Source organism: Antechinus flavipes, chromosome 3, assembly GCF_016432865.1.
Source record: "Antechinus flavipes isolate AdamAnt ecotype Samford, QLD, Australia chromosome 3, AdamAnt_v2, whole genome shotgun sequence".
In the NCBI taxonomy this organism is placed as follows: Eukaryota; Metazoa; Chordata; class Mammalia; order Dasyuromorphia; family Dasyuridae; genus Antechinus; species Antechinus flavipes.
This window is the reverse complement of record NC_067400.1, coordinates 482,640,288-482,653,863: the sequence shown is the minus strand read 5'-3', so window position 1 is coordinate 482,653,863 and position 13,576 is coordinate 482,640,288. Positions and strand designations below refer to the sequence as shown.

The window sequence follows — 13,576 nt, the reverse complement described above, 5'->3', positions numbered from 1 at the left end:
CCAGGTATATATCCCTTTTAACTGCCCTTACAAAAGTACAATTCTCAGGAGTTACATATGTATCATTTTCCCACATAGGGATATGAACATTTTAACATTTAACCTTTTAAAAAATTGTTTTCACTTTTTTATGCTTTTCTTGAGCCGTGAATGTTAGATACAAGATTCTTTTATAGGGTAACAAGAATAATGACATAATGGGGAAGGTACCTAGAGGGCTGTAATGGGGGAAGGCACCTAGGATGACATAATGGGAGGTACTGGAAAGGCTCCTGATATTCTAATGATGTCTAAAATGGATAAAGACCTTTATCCCATCAAACATTAAGAGGGAATGATTATAGCCTAAGGTTTAAGATATAAGACCTTTATCCTAACATTAACAATAATGGTTATAACCTGAGGCAGAGTAACTGCATAGGACAATTAGGGAAACTAGGTCAGAACATTAAAAGAGAACTGTGGCACAACAAAAATAACTGGTGAATATATTAAATATTTGGGATTTCAAACACAAACAAGGAGGAAATAGTTAGAGGTAAAACTCAATTGCCAGATAGATATGTTTTCATTACACTCTACTGGAAAAGAAAAAAATGGGAATCTGAATGATCCCTGGATTCTTAGTCTCCCGGGTGATGATATTGTTTCTGTTCCATACATTTATTTCATATATGAAAAAAAAGAGAGAGTAAGAGATGGACATAAATTGTATTTTATGTTTTCCAAAGCATAATCCTTTTAAGCAGTTAGTGCAGTGGATAGTGGCTTAGAGTCAGAAAGATTCATCTTGAGTTTGAGTTCAAATCCTGTCTCAGATATTTAATAGTTGTGTGACTTTGGGTAAGTCATACAATCCTTTTTGGAAGGAGAAATGACAAACTATTCTGGTATCTTTGCCAAGAAAACTCTAAAATAGGGTCTTAACTTTCTATTGGAAATGACTGAACAACAAAATCAACTATAAGCATATTTTGTAAATTAATTTCTATAAATATGTTAAGTGACCAAAAAAAGTTAGAAATAAAAAAAAAAAATTAAACAATGACAAACCTGTGTAGCAAATGATGACAATACAAAGTTCAAATGAATTTCTTTGTTATTTGTTAACTATTAGAAATAATAACACATCCTGCAGATAATAGGGGTGTAATAAATGTCTGTTGAATTGAATTGACACTGGCAATCCAATTGCAAAAACAGAATTAAAGTCCACACTGTACTCTTCCTGTGAAAAAAGCTCATATCATATAATTCTTTCTTTAGTATAGCATCTGCACTCTACATTTCAAAGAAGAATAAGTCACTTTAAATAAGCATATCAAAAAATTAACTCCCTGGTCAAATCCACTTCCTTCTAAAGCTCAAGTTGATTAAAGCTGCTCTATCAGACTGTTACAGCAGGAAGCTTTGCATACAGCAGCATTATACGGGCAATGAATATCTCTTTTAACACTACTTATTTGGAATCCCTGAAGCACATCAGACATTCAGGGTTCTTAATTTTTAAAGATTTTTTTATGGTCTTAAAGGGATCTTTCTTTTTAAAAATGAATATTTATATACTGTTTGATCCTCCACTAAAACTATGACAAGTTAGGAAGAGCCTTAGTCTGAGTGTGTCTGGAAATCATGGAAAATTAGATAAGAGGGTGGGTAAGTTCTCCTTTGTGTCTGACTACTCCTCCCTATTCCTTTTAGTCTCCTGTGACTTTTTTGAAGAAGAGAGCTTATATCGTTCTCATTTCCCTCTGCCATCTGTCATGCCACAGAAAGTCCACTGATTATTTAGAGGATTTGCAAATAAAAAACTGTCAGCCAGCTCCAGATTAGAATAATACTTGGGATTTTGTTTCATGCTTTTAAAACTACTTTTTATGGATATAATTTCTATTTAATTCACAGAAACATCCAAATGATATCCTCATTTTGACAGAAGATGAAACAAACACAGTGAGATTTTTTTTTTTAATTGGTCTTCCCTACCTATCTTAGGTAGTAGTATAGGAAGAACAGGCACTTTTCAAAGATCCCATCTCACTGTGAAAAAATGCAGGAGTTTTGATCAATTCTGTTTCTGATCTGGACTAGTTCACTACATATTATGCCACATGGTGGCCCATCAAGTTGAGGGAGCTTATCACATTGATGATGGATTTGAGTATTCCTGCTAAACTTTAGTTCTACTGTAGTTTTAAACTACTGGGATCAAGACATCCTCCTCTCCAGCCTCCTCAGCATCGTGGGTAAGCTGTGCTGTATTATTGGCATAGGCAATTATGTTGTATTATCAGCATGCAAATTATTCACAGGCAGTAACAGTGAGATTAACGTGATTGAAAATAAGAAGCAAAGCTAGGGATTTAAACCTAGGACTCCTGCTTTAATATCAATTATTTTTTCTACTCTGACATGAAACCATAAAGTAAGTTATTTACAGAACCAGGACAATAAGTCCCCCAGCATTATAGGAGTGAGAAAAAAAATTAGTGAATATATAGTTCCCAACTCTTCATTTTACCTATGAGGAAAGTGAGATTACAGAATAGTAGAGTGAGTTTTCCAAGGTTACATAAAAGCAGAGTTTCTTAAAACTTTTTCCATTCATGACCCCTTTTTGCCTAAAAAAATTTTTTATATGAACCAACATATATGAGCATATAAAATAAGTATACAAATCAAATATTTACTTATAAAAATTAAGTTTTGCAATCCCCACAACTCAGTTATGAGACCCCATACAAACATCATTTGTAGGCCATATAAATAAATCCCATGAAATCATTTGGTCTAGCCCTACCACAGCAACTACAATAGACACTGCTTGAGTTCTTCAAGTTGACAATTTTATATGGACTACAAATGATGTTATAAATACCCAAATGACTACTGGCAGAAAAAAAAATTCACTACTTCTGTCATATGGGGTCTCAACCCAGAGTTTCAGAAGTTAGTCCACAAAGCAATAAGGTCATGTCTGATTTGGTGTTTTTGCATTCCTAGAACCTAGCAAAAGTATTCAAGAAGTGCTTGATATGTGCTTCTTGATTGAACTTTGCTAGGGCTCTTCCAATGACACCAAGCTAATTTAATTACAAATCCAGTGGCATTTGAAGAGTTAATGGGATCAGATTTAAGTTTGATTCAAAGGATATGGTAAGGAAGATGTTGGGGAATTTTACTCTTATGACTGCAGGTGGGGTTTGAGATGTTGACAAAGTAAACTTCAAAGTAGTTGTAAAAGGCTAAAGGGAAATGAAGAAATTATATAAGCTCCAATTTTATAGTTAATATGCACTTAATGGAACTCATCTCCTTCACCCCTGTTTCTAATGATTCCTGTTTCCACGGGGCGTAACATTATCATTCAAGTCAGCCAAGTCCACAACTCTGAAGTCATCCTTCACACTTTTTTTCTTCCTTTCTTCCCATATACAATTAGTTGCCTACTCTTGTTGATTCTAACAAGAGTTATTTTGTTGATAATCTCATCTGTCTTTTCTGTTTACATAGAAACCATTCTTATTAAGGTCCTCACATCACTTTTTATCTGGACTATTTGTGGACATCCTCCTAACAGTTCCCCTGCTTCTTCAACCCATTTTCAAATAGACATTCTTCATTATTATTATCATAGCTTTTTATTTACAAAACATATGCATGGGTAATTTTTCAACATTGACCCTTGCAAAACCTTTTGTTTTAACTTTTCTCCTCCTTTCCCCCATCCCTCCCCTAAATGACAGGTAGACCAATACATGTTAAATATGTTAAAAGTATATGTTATATCCAATATATGTATACATATTTATACAGTTATCTTGCTATACAAGAAAAATCAGATCTAGAAAGAAAGAAAAAAATTCTGAGAAGGAAAACAAAAATGTAAACAAACAATAACCGAAAGAGTGAAAATTTTATGTTGTGGTTCACACTCATTTCCCATGGTTTTCTCTCTAGGTGTAGCTGATTCTCTTCATTACTGAACAATTGGAACTGATTTGAAGCATTTCATTATTGAAGACATCAGAGTTGATCATCATATAATCTTGTTTTGCCATGTGTCATGATTCCCTGGTTTTGCTTATTTCATTTAGCATCAGTTCATGTAAGTCTTTCCAAGTCTCTCTGAAATGTCCTGCTGGTCATTTCTTACAGAACAATAATATTCCATAACATTCATATACCACAATTTATTCAGCTGTGCTCCAATTGATGGGCATCCATTCAATTTCCATTTTCTAGCCACTACAAAAAGGACTGCCACAAACATTTTTGTACATGTGAGTCCCTTTCCTTTCTTTTAAGATCTCTTTAGGACATAAGCCCAGTAGTTAACACTGCTGGATCAAAGGATATGCAGAGTTTGATAACTTTTTGAGCATAGTTCCAAATTGTTCTGTAGAATTGTTGAACGGGTTCACAATTCCACCAATAACGTATCAGTGTCCCAGTTTTCTCACATCTCCTCCAACATTCATCGTTATCTTTTCCTATCATCTTAGCCAATCTGAGAGGTGTGTAGTGATATCTCTGAGTTCTCTTAATTTGCATTTCTCTAATCAAAAATGATTTGGAGCACCTTTTCATAGGATTGGAAATACTTTCAATTTCTTCATCTGAAAATTGTCTGTTCATATGCTTTACCCATTTATCAATTGAAGAATGACTTGATTTCTTATAAATTTGAGTCAATTCTCTATATATTTTAGAAATGAGGCCTTTATCAGGACCTTTGAATATGAAAATGTTTTCCCAGTTTATTGTTTCCCTTCTAGTCTTATCTGAATTAGTTTTGTTTGTATGAAAACTTTTTAACTTAATATAATCAAAATTTTCTATTTTATGATCAATAATGATCAAATATGATCAGTAGTTCTTCTTTGGTCACAAATTCCTTCCTTCTCCACAAGTCTGAGAGATAAACTATCCTATGTTCTTCTAATTTATTTATAATTTCATTATGCAGAGATCATGAATCCATTTCAACCTTGTCTTGGTATATGGTGTTAAGTGTGGGTCAATGCCTAATTTCTGCCATGCTAGTTTCCAATTTTCCGAGCAGTTTTTGTCAAATAATGAATTCTTATCCCAAAAGCTGGGGTATTTGGGCTTGTAAAACACTAAATTGCTATAGTTACTATTTTGTCCTATGAACCTAACCTATTCCACTGATCAACTAGTCTATTTCTTAGCCAGTACCAAATGGTTTTGATGACTGCTGCTAGTTTTAGTTCAGGTACAGCTACTCTTTCATTTGATTTTTTTTCATTAGTTCCCTTGAAATTCTTGACATTTTGTTCTTCCAGATGAATTTTGTTATTTTTTCTAGGTAAATAAAATAGTTTCTTGGGTTTGATAGGTATAACCCTAATTAAGTAGATTAGTTTAGGTAGTATTGTCATTTTTATTATATTTGCTTGGCCTATCCAAGAGCACTTAATATTTTTCCAATTGGTTAAATCTGACTTTATTTGTGTGGAAAATGTTTTGTAGTTTTGCTCATATAGTTCCTGACTTTCCCTTGGCAGATAGATTCCCAAATACTTTGTTCTATCAACAAATAGATATTACTAAAGAACAATCGTGACTATGTCACTCAACAACAAAATGCTCTATTTGACCTTTATACTGTCACCAAACTGCCATTTCAGATTTCTTTCCCATTATTCCCCCATCACACACACTGTTACAAACCGTCCTATTTAATTTGTCTTCAAACTCAACATTCTTCTTCATGTCTTTGTGTACTTCTTCATCAATCTGCCTTCTTATACCCTTTGCTTTCTTCCTGATCATGAGGATTAAAAAGGATTGGTAACTCACGTATATCCTCTGGGCATCAAAATATACCTATTAGACATAATTCTATTAACCATGATTTTTAAAAAAAGCTCCTTAAATGTGTTCAATACAGTTAGACAGGTTGTGGTGGCTCTGAGCCAATTTTTCATTTAGATTTGTCCTTTATGTTAAGACTCTAAACTTATTTCTTTAACTTTGCATTTTGTCATAGCTAAGTTCCTAATTTTTTTTCCATCTTCATTTTGTTGCCAATTCTGAAATTTGACATAGGTAGACTTAGTACCCTAGTTGTCTGCTTCCCCAAAATTATTCCAAGATTTGGGATTATTTTCTTAAGGAAATGTGGAATAAAAGAAAGAATTCTAGATTTGAAGTCTGAAGACTTAGATTGCAGGTCTAAAAAACATAGGATGGATATTCTTTAATGAACTCTTGATAGTGGCACTTATAAAGGTGTATTATAAGGAATACAACTTTACCATGTTTTTCTTCATATGCATGCCATGAGTTTGCCTTCTGGATAAGATGCTTTTAATATTTCAGTACTTAAATCTTTTTGGATAGGGCCTCCAATAGACACACCTTATACCATTGTTTTATACTATATGTTTGTATATATTCTATTCTGCCAATATGACATAAGATCCTTGAAGGTAAGAGGATGCTTTGTTTTTATATTCCTACCTCCTAACAAAGTGTTGTAAAGTGCTTAATAAATGTCTGCTGAATTGGGTTGCTTTGTAGTGAATAATATAGCAAAGTTCATGCCCACATATGTATATAGCTATAAAATGCAATGTGTGTTAGACATATACTTTCACAAAAGGCTGATCCCATAGTTCATAGTCACATGATTTAGGAGCCAGCCTGCAGCGCTTTTATCACATGACAGGATTCCCTTCTATAGATCACTAAGATTAGCAAGGCAGATAGCTGCAGGATTGACATTTTTCACCCAATTATAGTAGTCAGGAATGGATGAACAAATTAATATTCCCACACAACCATAATTCAAGCCAAGGTCTCATTAGTATGATGATCCCATGTGTTAGCTAAATAAATCATCATTCTCAGAGCTAGAGACAAATACTGGATTTTGTTTTAGCATATATACTACAGAGAAGACTATAGAATCCTCCTGTTACTACTAAAAGAGCCAATGCTTAGAATATTTCACGTCTTTAATTCACAACATTATAAGTCACTATCTTCAGGGCCTACAAGAAAACTATTATTTCTGTTGTTAAAAGAGGGATTGGAAAAGGGGAATGAGGAAAACATTATGAACCCATATTTAATAAGGGCTTTGATTGCATTCTTTATAATGGGACCATAAAGGGCTTTGAGCTTTGTAAGTGGAAATACAGAAGAGCATTTTTGTTATAAGTATTTCAAAGTTCAGACCCAGAGTCCTGATGTGAAACAAAAGGAAGTTTTGTAATGTACTCTGAGCAACTGTACAGTACAATAAGACAAAAAGGTAGGTAGCAAAGTCCAATAGAGGGAGAGTATCACTAAAATGGAGCTACCAAAAATGTTATTTTTCTTATTTTATTTATTCATTTTATTTTCATTTTTAAAATATATTTAAATTTATTTCTATAAATATATTAAATATATACATGTGTACAATATATTTATCAAATATATATTTTAATGTTTACTTAAAACAGTTATCTGTTTGGTAAAAGACCCAACCTGAATAATGCCATCTTTGGGCAACAGGAATAGAACAAAGTAATTCTAAGCAACAACTGACGATTTGACATTAGAGACACTTTTAATCTGGAAGGTTTCATTTATACAGCATTGATATTTAAACTGGATTTGTAGCTAATACCTTAGCTTAGTACACAATTTATATTATACACATTTTATGAGGGGATGGAGGTAGGTATGGTTAAGTCATGTGAAATATGACAGACATAGGACACTTCCAGTGAGATCTATATTAATGTAGACTGAAACTGTTTATCTTAGAGATGGGATACTGAGCCCCTAACTGACTTTCCCCAGGTCATCTTGATGGTATTTTTCAGTAGTAGGGCGTGCATGCAGACTTTTCTGATTCTAAGGCCATCTCTCTATCTATAATACCACTGTGCCTGCCTTTTATCTTATTTGTGACATGTATCATACTGCCATAATCTGGGAGGTCTGACCACTGTGTCTAGCATTATGTGTAAAGTAAAATATTAAATATCTTTAGTAGTAATAAAGTAAAAATGCTATCTTAAAACATAATAGGATTTATACATCTACATCAGCACTAGAATTCAGCCTATTAACAATTTTATTCAGCAATGCAATAAAGAGAAATGGAAGCAAGATGGCAGAGAAGCAACAAGAAGTTGCCTGAGCTTCTTTTCATTAAAGGCTTTTTAACACATCAAAATAATATTTGGTGAACCTGTTAAGCTGACAAATTGTATTTATTTTTACTTTTATCCTCTCAATTATTTTTAAATATTTATTTGAGAAGCCCAAGCCTCAATAGGAAAATGGAATAAATAAGCCATAAAGTTCAGAATATATGTGTTATCATCTGAAAACAGATGCTAGAGAAGCTAGAAATTCTACAAGATAGGGATGAGAAAGGAATACATTTCCAGTTATTTGAGGGTAACTCATATAAAGTTAGAGAAATGGAAGATGTATATGCAAGCAAGACACTTTGGTTGATATGTAGAGTCCATCAACCAGAATCATATGCCAAAAAAACCTGGAAAAAGAAGGCTAGATCTAGATTGTGAAGGAGTTTAAATGCCAAAAGGCAAAACTAAATCACTGGAGTCTTGAGTAGGAAAATGACATAGTAAGAATTTCCTTTGAAGAGTCACTTAACCAAATTCATGGAGATTTGTGTGATCTGAAGATCTTCTTCATAAAACTGGCATTCTCCGAACATCTTTATTTTGTCAGTCAGATTATCATTCTCCCATTCACACATACTTGAAACCACACTGTGTAATTTTTCACTCTCTATTCCATCTTTCTCTACAATTCTCTCAAATTAAAGTCTGCTAAAAATAGAATGAGGTACTTAATGAAGCAGTATGTTCCCCATTATAAGACATTTTTAAATGGAGATTAAAGTTGATGAACTGGCTTTATGCTTCAAGTAAAAAAATCTTCATGACCTTTTAGGTATCTTCCAGATGCAAGATTTTCTAAAGTTGTTTATATCTCTGAAAGAGATATCTGATGTATTTTAATGGGATCACAAAGTTTTTATAGGATCCTCCCAAAAGATAAGAGAATTTTGGGGCTATATTGCTTTTTTTTTTTTTTTTGGAAGTGGGGGGTTGTTTACTATTAATAGCCACAGCTTCTATGTCTTCTTTAGAGGCAGCTCATGTTGACTACTGAGCCAAAAGTCAGAAAGAAATCTAGTCTCAGACATTTCCTACCTATGTGACCCTGAGAGGGTCAACCTCAGTTTCCTCCTCTATAAAATGGAATAATACTAGTTCCTACTCTTAGGATTATTGTGAAGATCAAATGATATATTTTATTTGTAAATCACTTAGCCACAGTACTAAGCATATAGTAAGCACTATATAAATATTAACTATTTTTATTATTTTAAATCTTCATTTGCATTTTCTTAATACTTGATGCTGCCAGTAAATTCTATAAGTATAAATAATGATTGTTGTCTAAGCCTATAAACCCATAGTTCAAAACTGATAGAAAAGCTAGGCCACAGGAGTGAACCTGGTATGAAAAGCTGATTACAGAGAATGTTTTAACAACTTTGAGTATTCTTTATTTTATTCCAGAGCATAGCCTCTAGAATACCTTTAAATCTGAAGTGATCAAATTAATTAGAAAATGAGCCAGTAGCAGAGTGACAGGTGAAGGGTTGGCGTTAGTCCAATTGAAACAATTTTTATTTCATTCCTGACCAAATATAGTAGTCTCCTAATCAGCCTTCTCATCTCTAGTATCTTGATTCCAATATAGTCTGCATTTTTGAGCCAAATTCCTTAATCATGCCACTTTTTTTGCTCAAAAATCTTTAATTATTCTTTACTGCCTCTGGGAGATTCAGTTGTAATAATACTAATTGTGGCATTAGAGGGCCTATTTTCAAATCTAATTTCTGAAAATTACAACCTGAAACTTAATACACCTTTAGAGAAGTCACTTAATTTTCCTGGGCCTCAATTTCCTTATCTGTAGGATAAAGCTATTGGTTTAGATGAGCATGGAATTATCTTTCAATGGAACTTTCTAAATCAATAATATTATGAATTTTCTTAGTCTGACATTCAAGATTTCCCCTACCATAATTTGGGCCCAATGTTCATAGCAAACTAGACTACTCACTTTTCCCTTTAAGACTTTTCTAAATGATCAAACTTCAGAAATTATACTTCATAGTGAAACTTATCACAAAAATATTACTAAACTGCAAGTGATTTTGAAAAAAAAATGGCAATAAATAGTCTGGATTTTTTAAAAATTGAGTTTAGAAGCATGAACCCAAATAACAAACTGATCATATCAAAAAAAAATTCCAAAAAGTTGTATTTTTGATAACTATCAAGAGTGAATATATCCTCCCCAAGTATTTTTCAGAAGAGTACAAAACATTTAATATTTGTGATACCTGCAAGGATAGGTAAATAAATAAACTGAGAAAAGAGCAGAAAAACCTTGAAAGCCACTGAAATTATGTGAAAAGGCATTGGAAGATCACAACATTATCTACCTAATATAAGCTATAGAAAAGTTGAATACAATATTGCTTAGTTAAAAGCAACAAAAAAGAAACAAGTGTAAAGGAATCTGGAAAAAAATATCAGAAATTCTAGATTTTTAAATCAACAACTGAAAACAAAGTTAAAAAATATAAACCGTATGATATAAGGAATCAAAGCAGCACAGTTCACAAAGTACATAATTTAACTTCCATCAAAACCTTTACTATAGAAATTTCAGAAGACATCATGGGCAAGACAACCTCTAGGATGTGGAAATATTCTATTTAGTCAAAAGCAATCCAACTCAATAAAACTGTCAGTTGGATAAAAGAAGAAACAAAACTTGATAACAAAACTTAACATAATGAACAACTGAGTAGTTACAGAGTAAGGTTGAAACTGAAATTGTAGCCTAAAACTAAACTAAAACTAAAACTAAAACTAAAAAGTCACGATAGAGACAGACAAGATTAAATCCATAATTATTGGCTCAAGCACTTTATAGTGGGTTTTGAATTGTTAGCCAAGTACTTTATCAACTTCAACTTATATATGATTCTTCCTTAATAGAAAACCACACATATCTACTACAAAAATATGAGAACATCAGTGACCCTTCCAAATATGACAGTTATATTTTTTAAAAAGTTGAAAGAATATAATTACAACTTTACTATTAAAAAAAAAACACTCACAAAACCACTATATTTGCTATGGAACAAATGAATATGACAAAAAGGGGATTATAAATAGTTGACTTATTATCAATTTGGTAATAATTGAATAACCTACCTCAAAATACCATAAAAGCAATACATTTTTATTGATTATTCTAAAGATTTTGACTCAGTTCCACCTATATAGCTTATTCATGATCACCAAATATATAAAACAGATCCAAGTATGATGCCAACATTACATTATTTGATGTCTACATAGAAAAAAAATTTCTATTTAAAATATGGTACCAATGTCAAAGACAATTCATATAAAGTGTATTTTTTTAGGAAGTCTATTGTGACTCGGCTTAGTTTATTCATTGGTATTCATTACCATTTCTCCTAAATATAATTGTGTAGCTACAAGACTAGTCAAATCTAAACATTCACTTAACCACTTGATGTTAAACTACATGATTCTAACACAAAACAAACTGAACAGCTCAGTTCCTTGATATTGTACAACTTTCACCAATAATAACAAAATATCATTGGTACTCAATAAATGTAAAATGTAAAATTCTTAAAATATGCCAGGGAAATATTTATATTTAATGGTTCCAAATTTGAATCTGGAAATTACATTGATCTAATGGATAATGATGACACCTTGGTTTCTTCTACTCAAGACAAATTGAACAAAGAAATATAAAAGAGAAGACTATAAGAAAATACATTAAAAGAGTTAGTAGAATTCTACAATCAAAGATAAATGGGAGGAACACATTTAAAGCAACTAGTTCCCATGCAATATTTGTAAACATTTCAGAATTGTAAAATGTCTATAGATTTGAAACACCCTAACAAAAACATAGGATATTGAAAAAATAGGATCTATATCAGTAAAGTGATGGAAAGGTTAGCATACAGAGAAAAGATGGAAGAGGATTAATAAACACTTTTAGAATGCATGCTAAACAAATCAAAAAGTAACATAATTTTAAAGCAAAAAAAATTATAAATAAATTTAAAGCAGCTCTTTAATGAACAACAGTAAAAGGTGATAAGTCCAGGTCACTGGACTAAGAGCCAAGGACAGAATCATGTACATGAACTCTTCCAACATTATTAAAATCAACAAAGAGATACTGAACAAATACCCGAGAAATAAAGATTTGTTTCCAGAAATGGAAGCATTTATGGTAACAGTTTAGGAGCAGATTGTTGCCACCAAAAAGTATATAAAAGGTATTCTTAAATAACTCTGACTTACTAAGGAAGGGAGACTATGAAATCAAACAGCAAAAATTATGTGACACATTACTGTGGGTTAAAAAAATAGAACTTTTGACATTTAATAATATGTGGATTGAAAGTTCAAAAATACATTGAATAACAAATTAATATCCTGATTTACTTTATAGAATACTTTATCAAAAATCAATGAGATAATAAATCTAATTGAAAGGGATCCCACAGGACATCTAGTTCAAAAAACTCATTTTACAGATAAAGATATTGAGGATCTGAGAATTGTAGTGACTAAACTCAGGTTCATAGGAGAAGTGAACCCCAGGTCCTATTCTTTTGGTCATTTCTCTTTCTTCTGACCAATACTGGATAGAAAATAAAAATCAAAATTTTCATTGAAAAGCTACTTGATAGCGTGGAAAGAGACTGATGTAGAATCTGGAAATCTCGTGAGATCCTAGTTCTGAAAATTACTTAATGAATGACCATGGGCAACTAATTCACAATCTCTAGGAGTCTTCTTTTTAGCAGTAAAATGGAAATAATAAAACACCATCTTTCTCACAGAGATGGCATTAAAAAGTGCTTTGTAGACCATAAAGTGTTATATGTCAATGAATAATTAGAGTTGTTATGTACTATGTTTTAGCTATTTATTGCTCCTAATATTTATTCCCTTATATCACTAAGAGATTTTTCTTTCAATTAATCAAACTTTTACAGAGTTCTAGTCTATGAAGGTAATATAAAAAACACTAGGTACACCAAACACATTTTAAACATGCCACTCTTGGTATACATAAACCTTTCTATTCAATTGCATTAGATCATTCTAAAATGGATTTAAGATCTACTGCAGTCTATATATCTGGGTCTGTGTATGGTACCTGGTGCCCACTAAAGGTTCATCTCTATCATCTTACCTATAGAATTGCCTTCCAGGTAAACCAAGAGGATCAATGAAAGCTCTTTCCAATAGCATCAACTGATCATTCACAATTCTCACTGCAATTGGGCTATGGAGAAAGAAAGAAAAAAATATATATATACATAATTTTTACTACCAAACTATTTCAAAGGAATTAACAAAAAAAAAAAAAAAAGAGAGAGAGACAAGACATAATTAAGCTTAAATGAAGTGTGTAGATCCCA

At 32.1% G+C, this 13,576-nt stretch overlaps 1 protein-coding gene across 2 annotated transcripts in view; it reads right to left on the bottom strand.

Moving 5' to 3' along the window:
* NAALAD2 (N-acetylated alpha-linked acidic dipeptidase 2) overlaps positions 1 to 13,576 on the bottom strand; it is a 94,285-nt gene that overhangs the window by 6,102 nt on the left and 74,607 nt on the right. For both annotated transcript variants that reach the window (XM_051986784.1, XM_051986785.1), the window contains one exon: positions 13,348 to 13,440. In XM_051986784.1, coding sequence (XP_051842744.1) covers positions 13,348 to 13,440 — 93 coding nt within the window. The remainder of the gene's footprint in view (positions 1 to 13,347; positions 13,441 to 13,576) is intronic.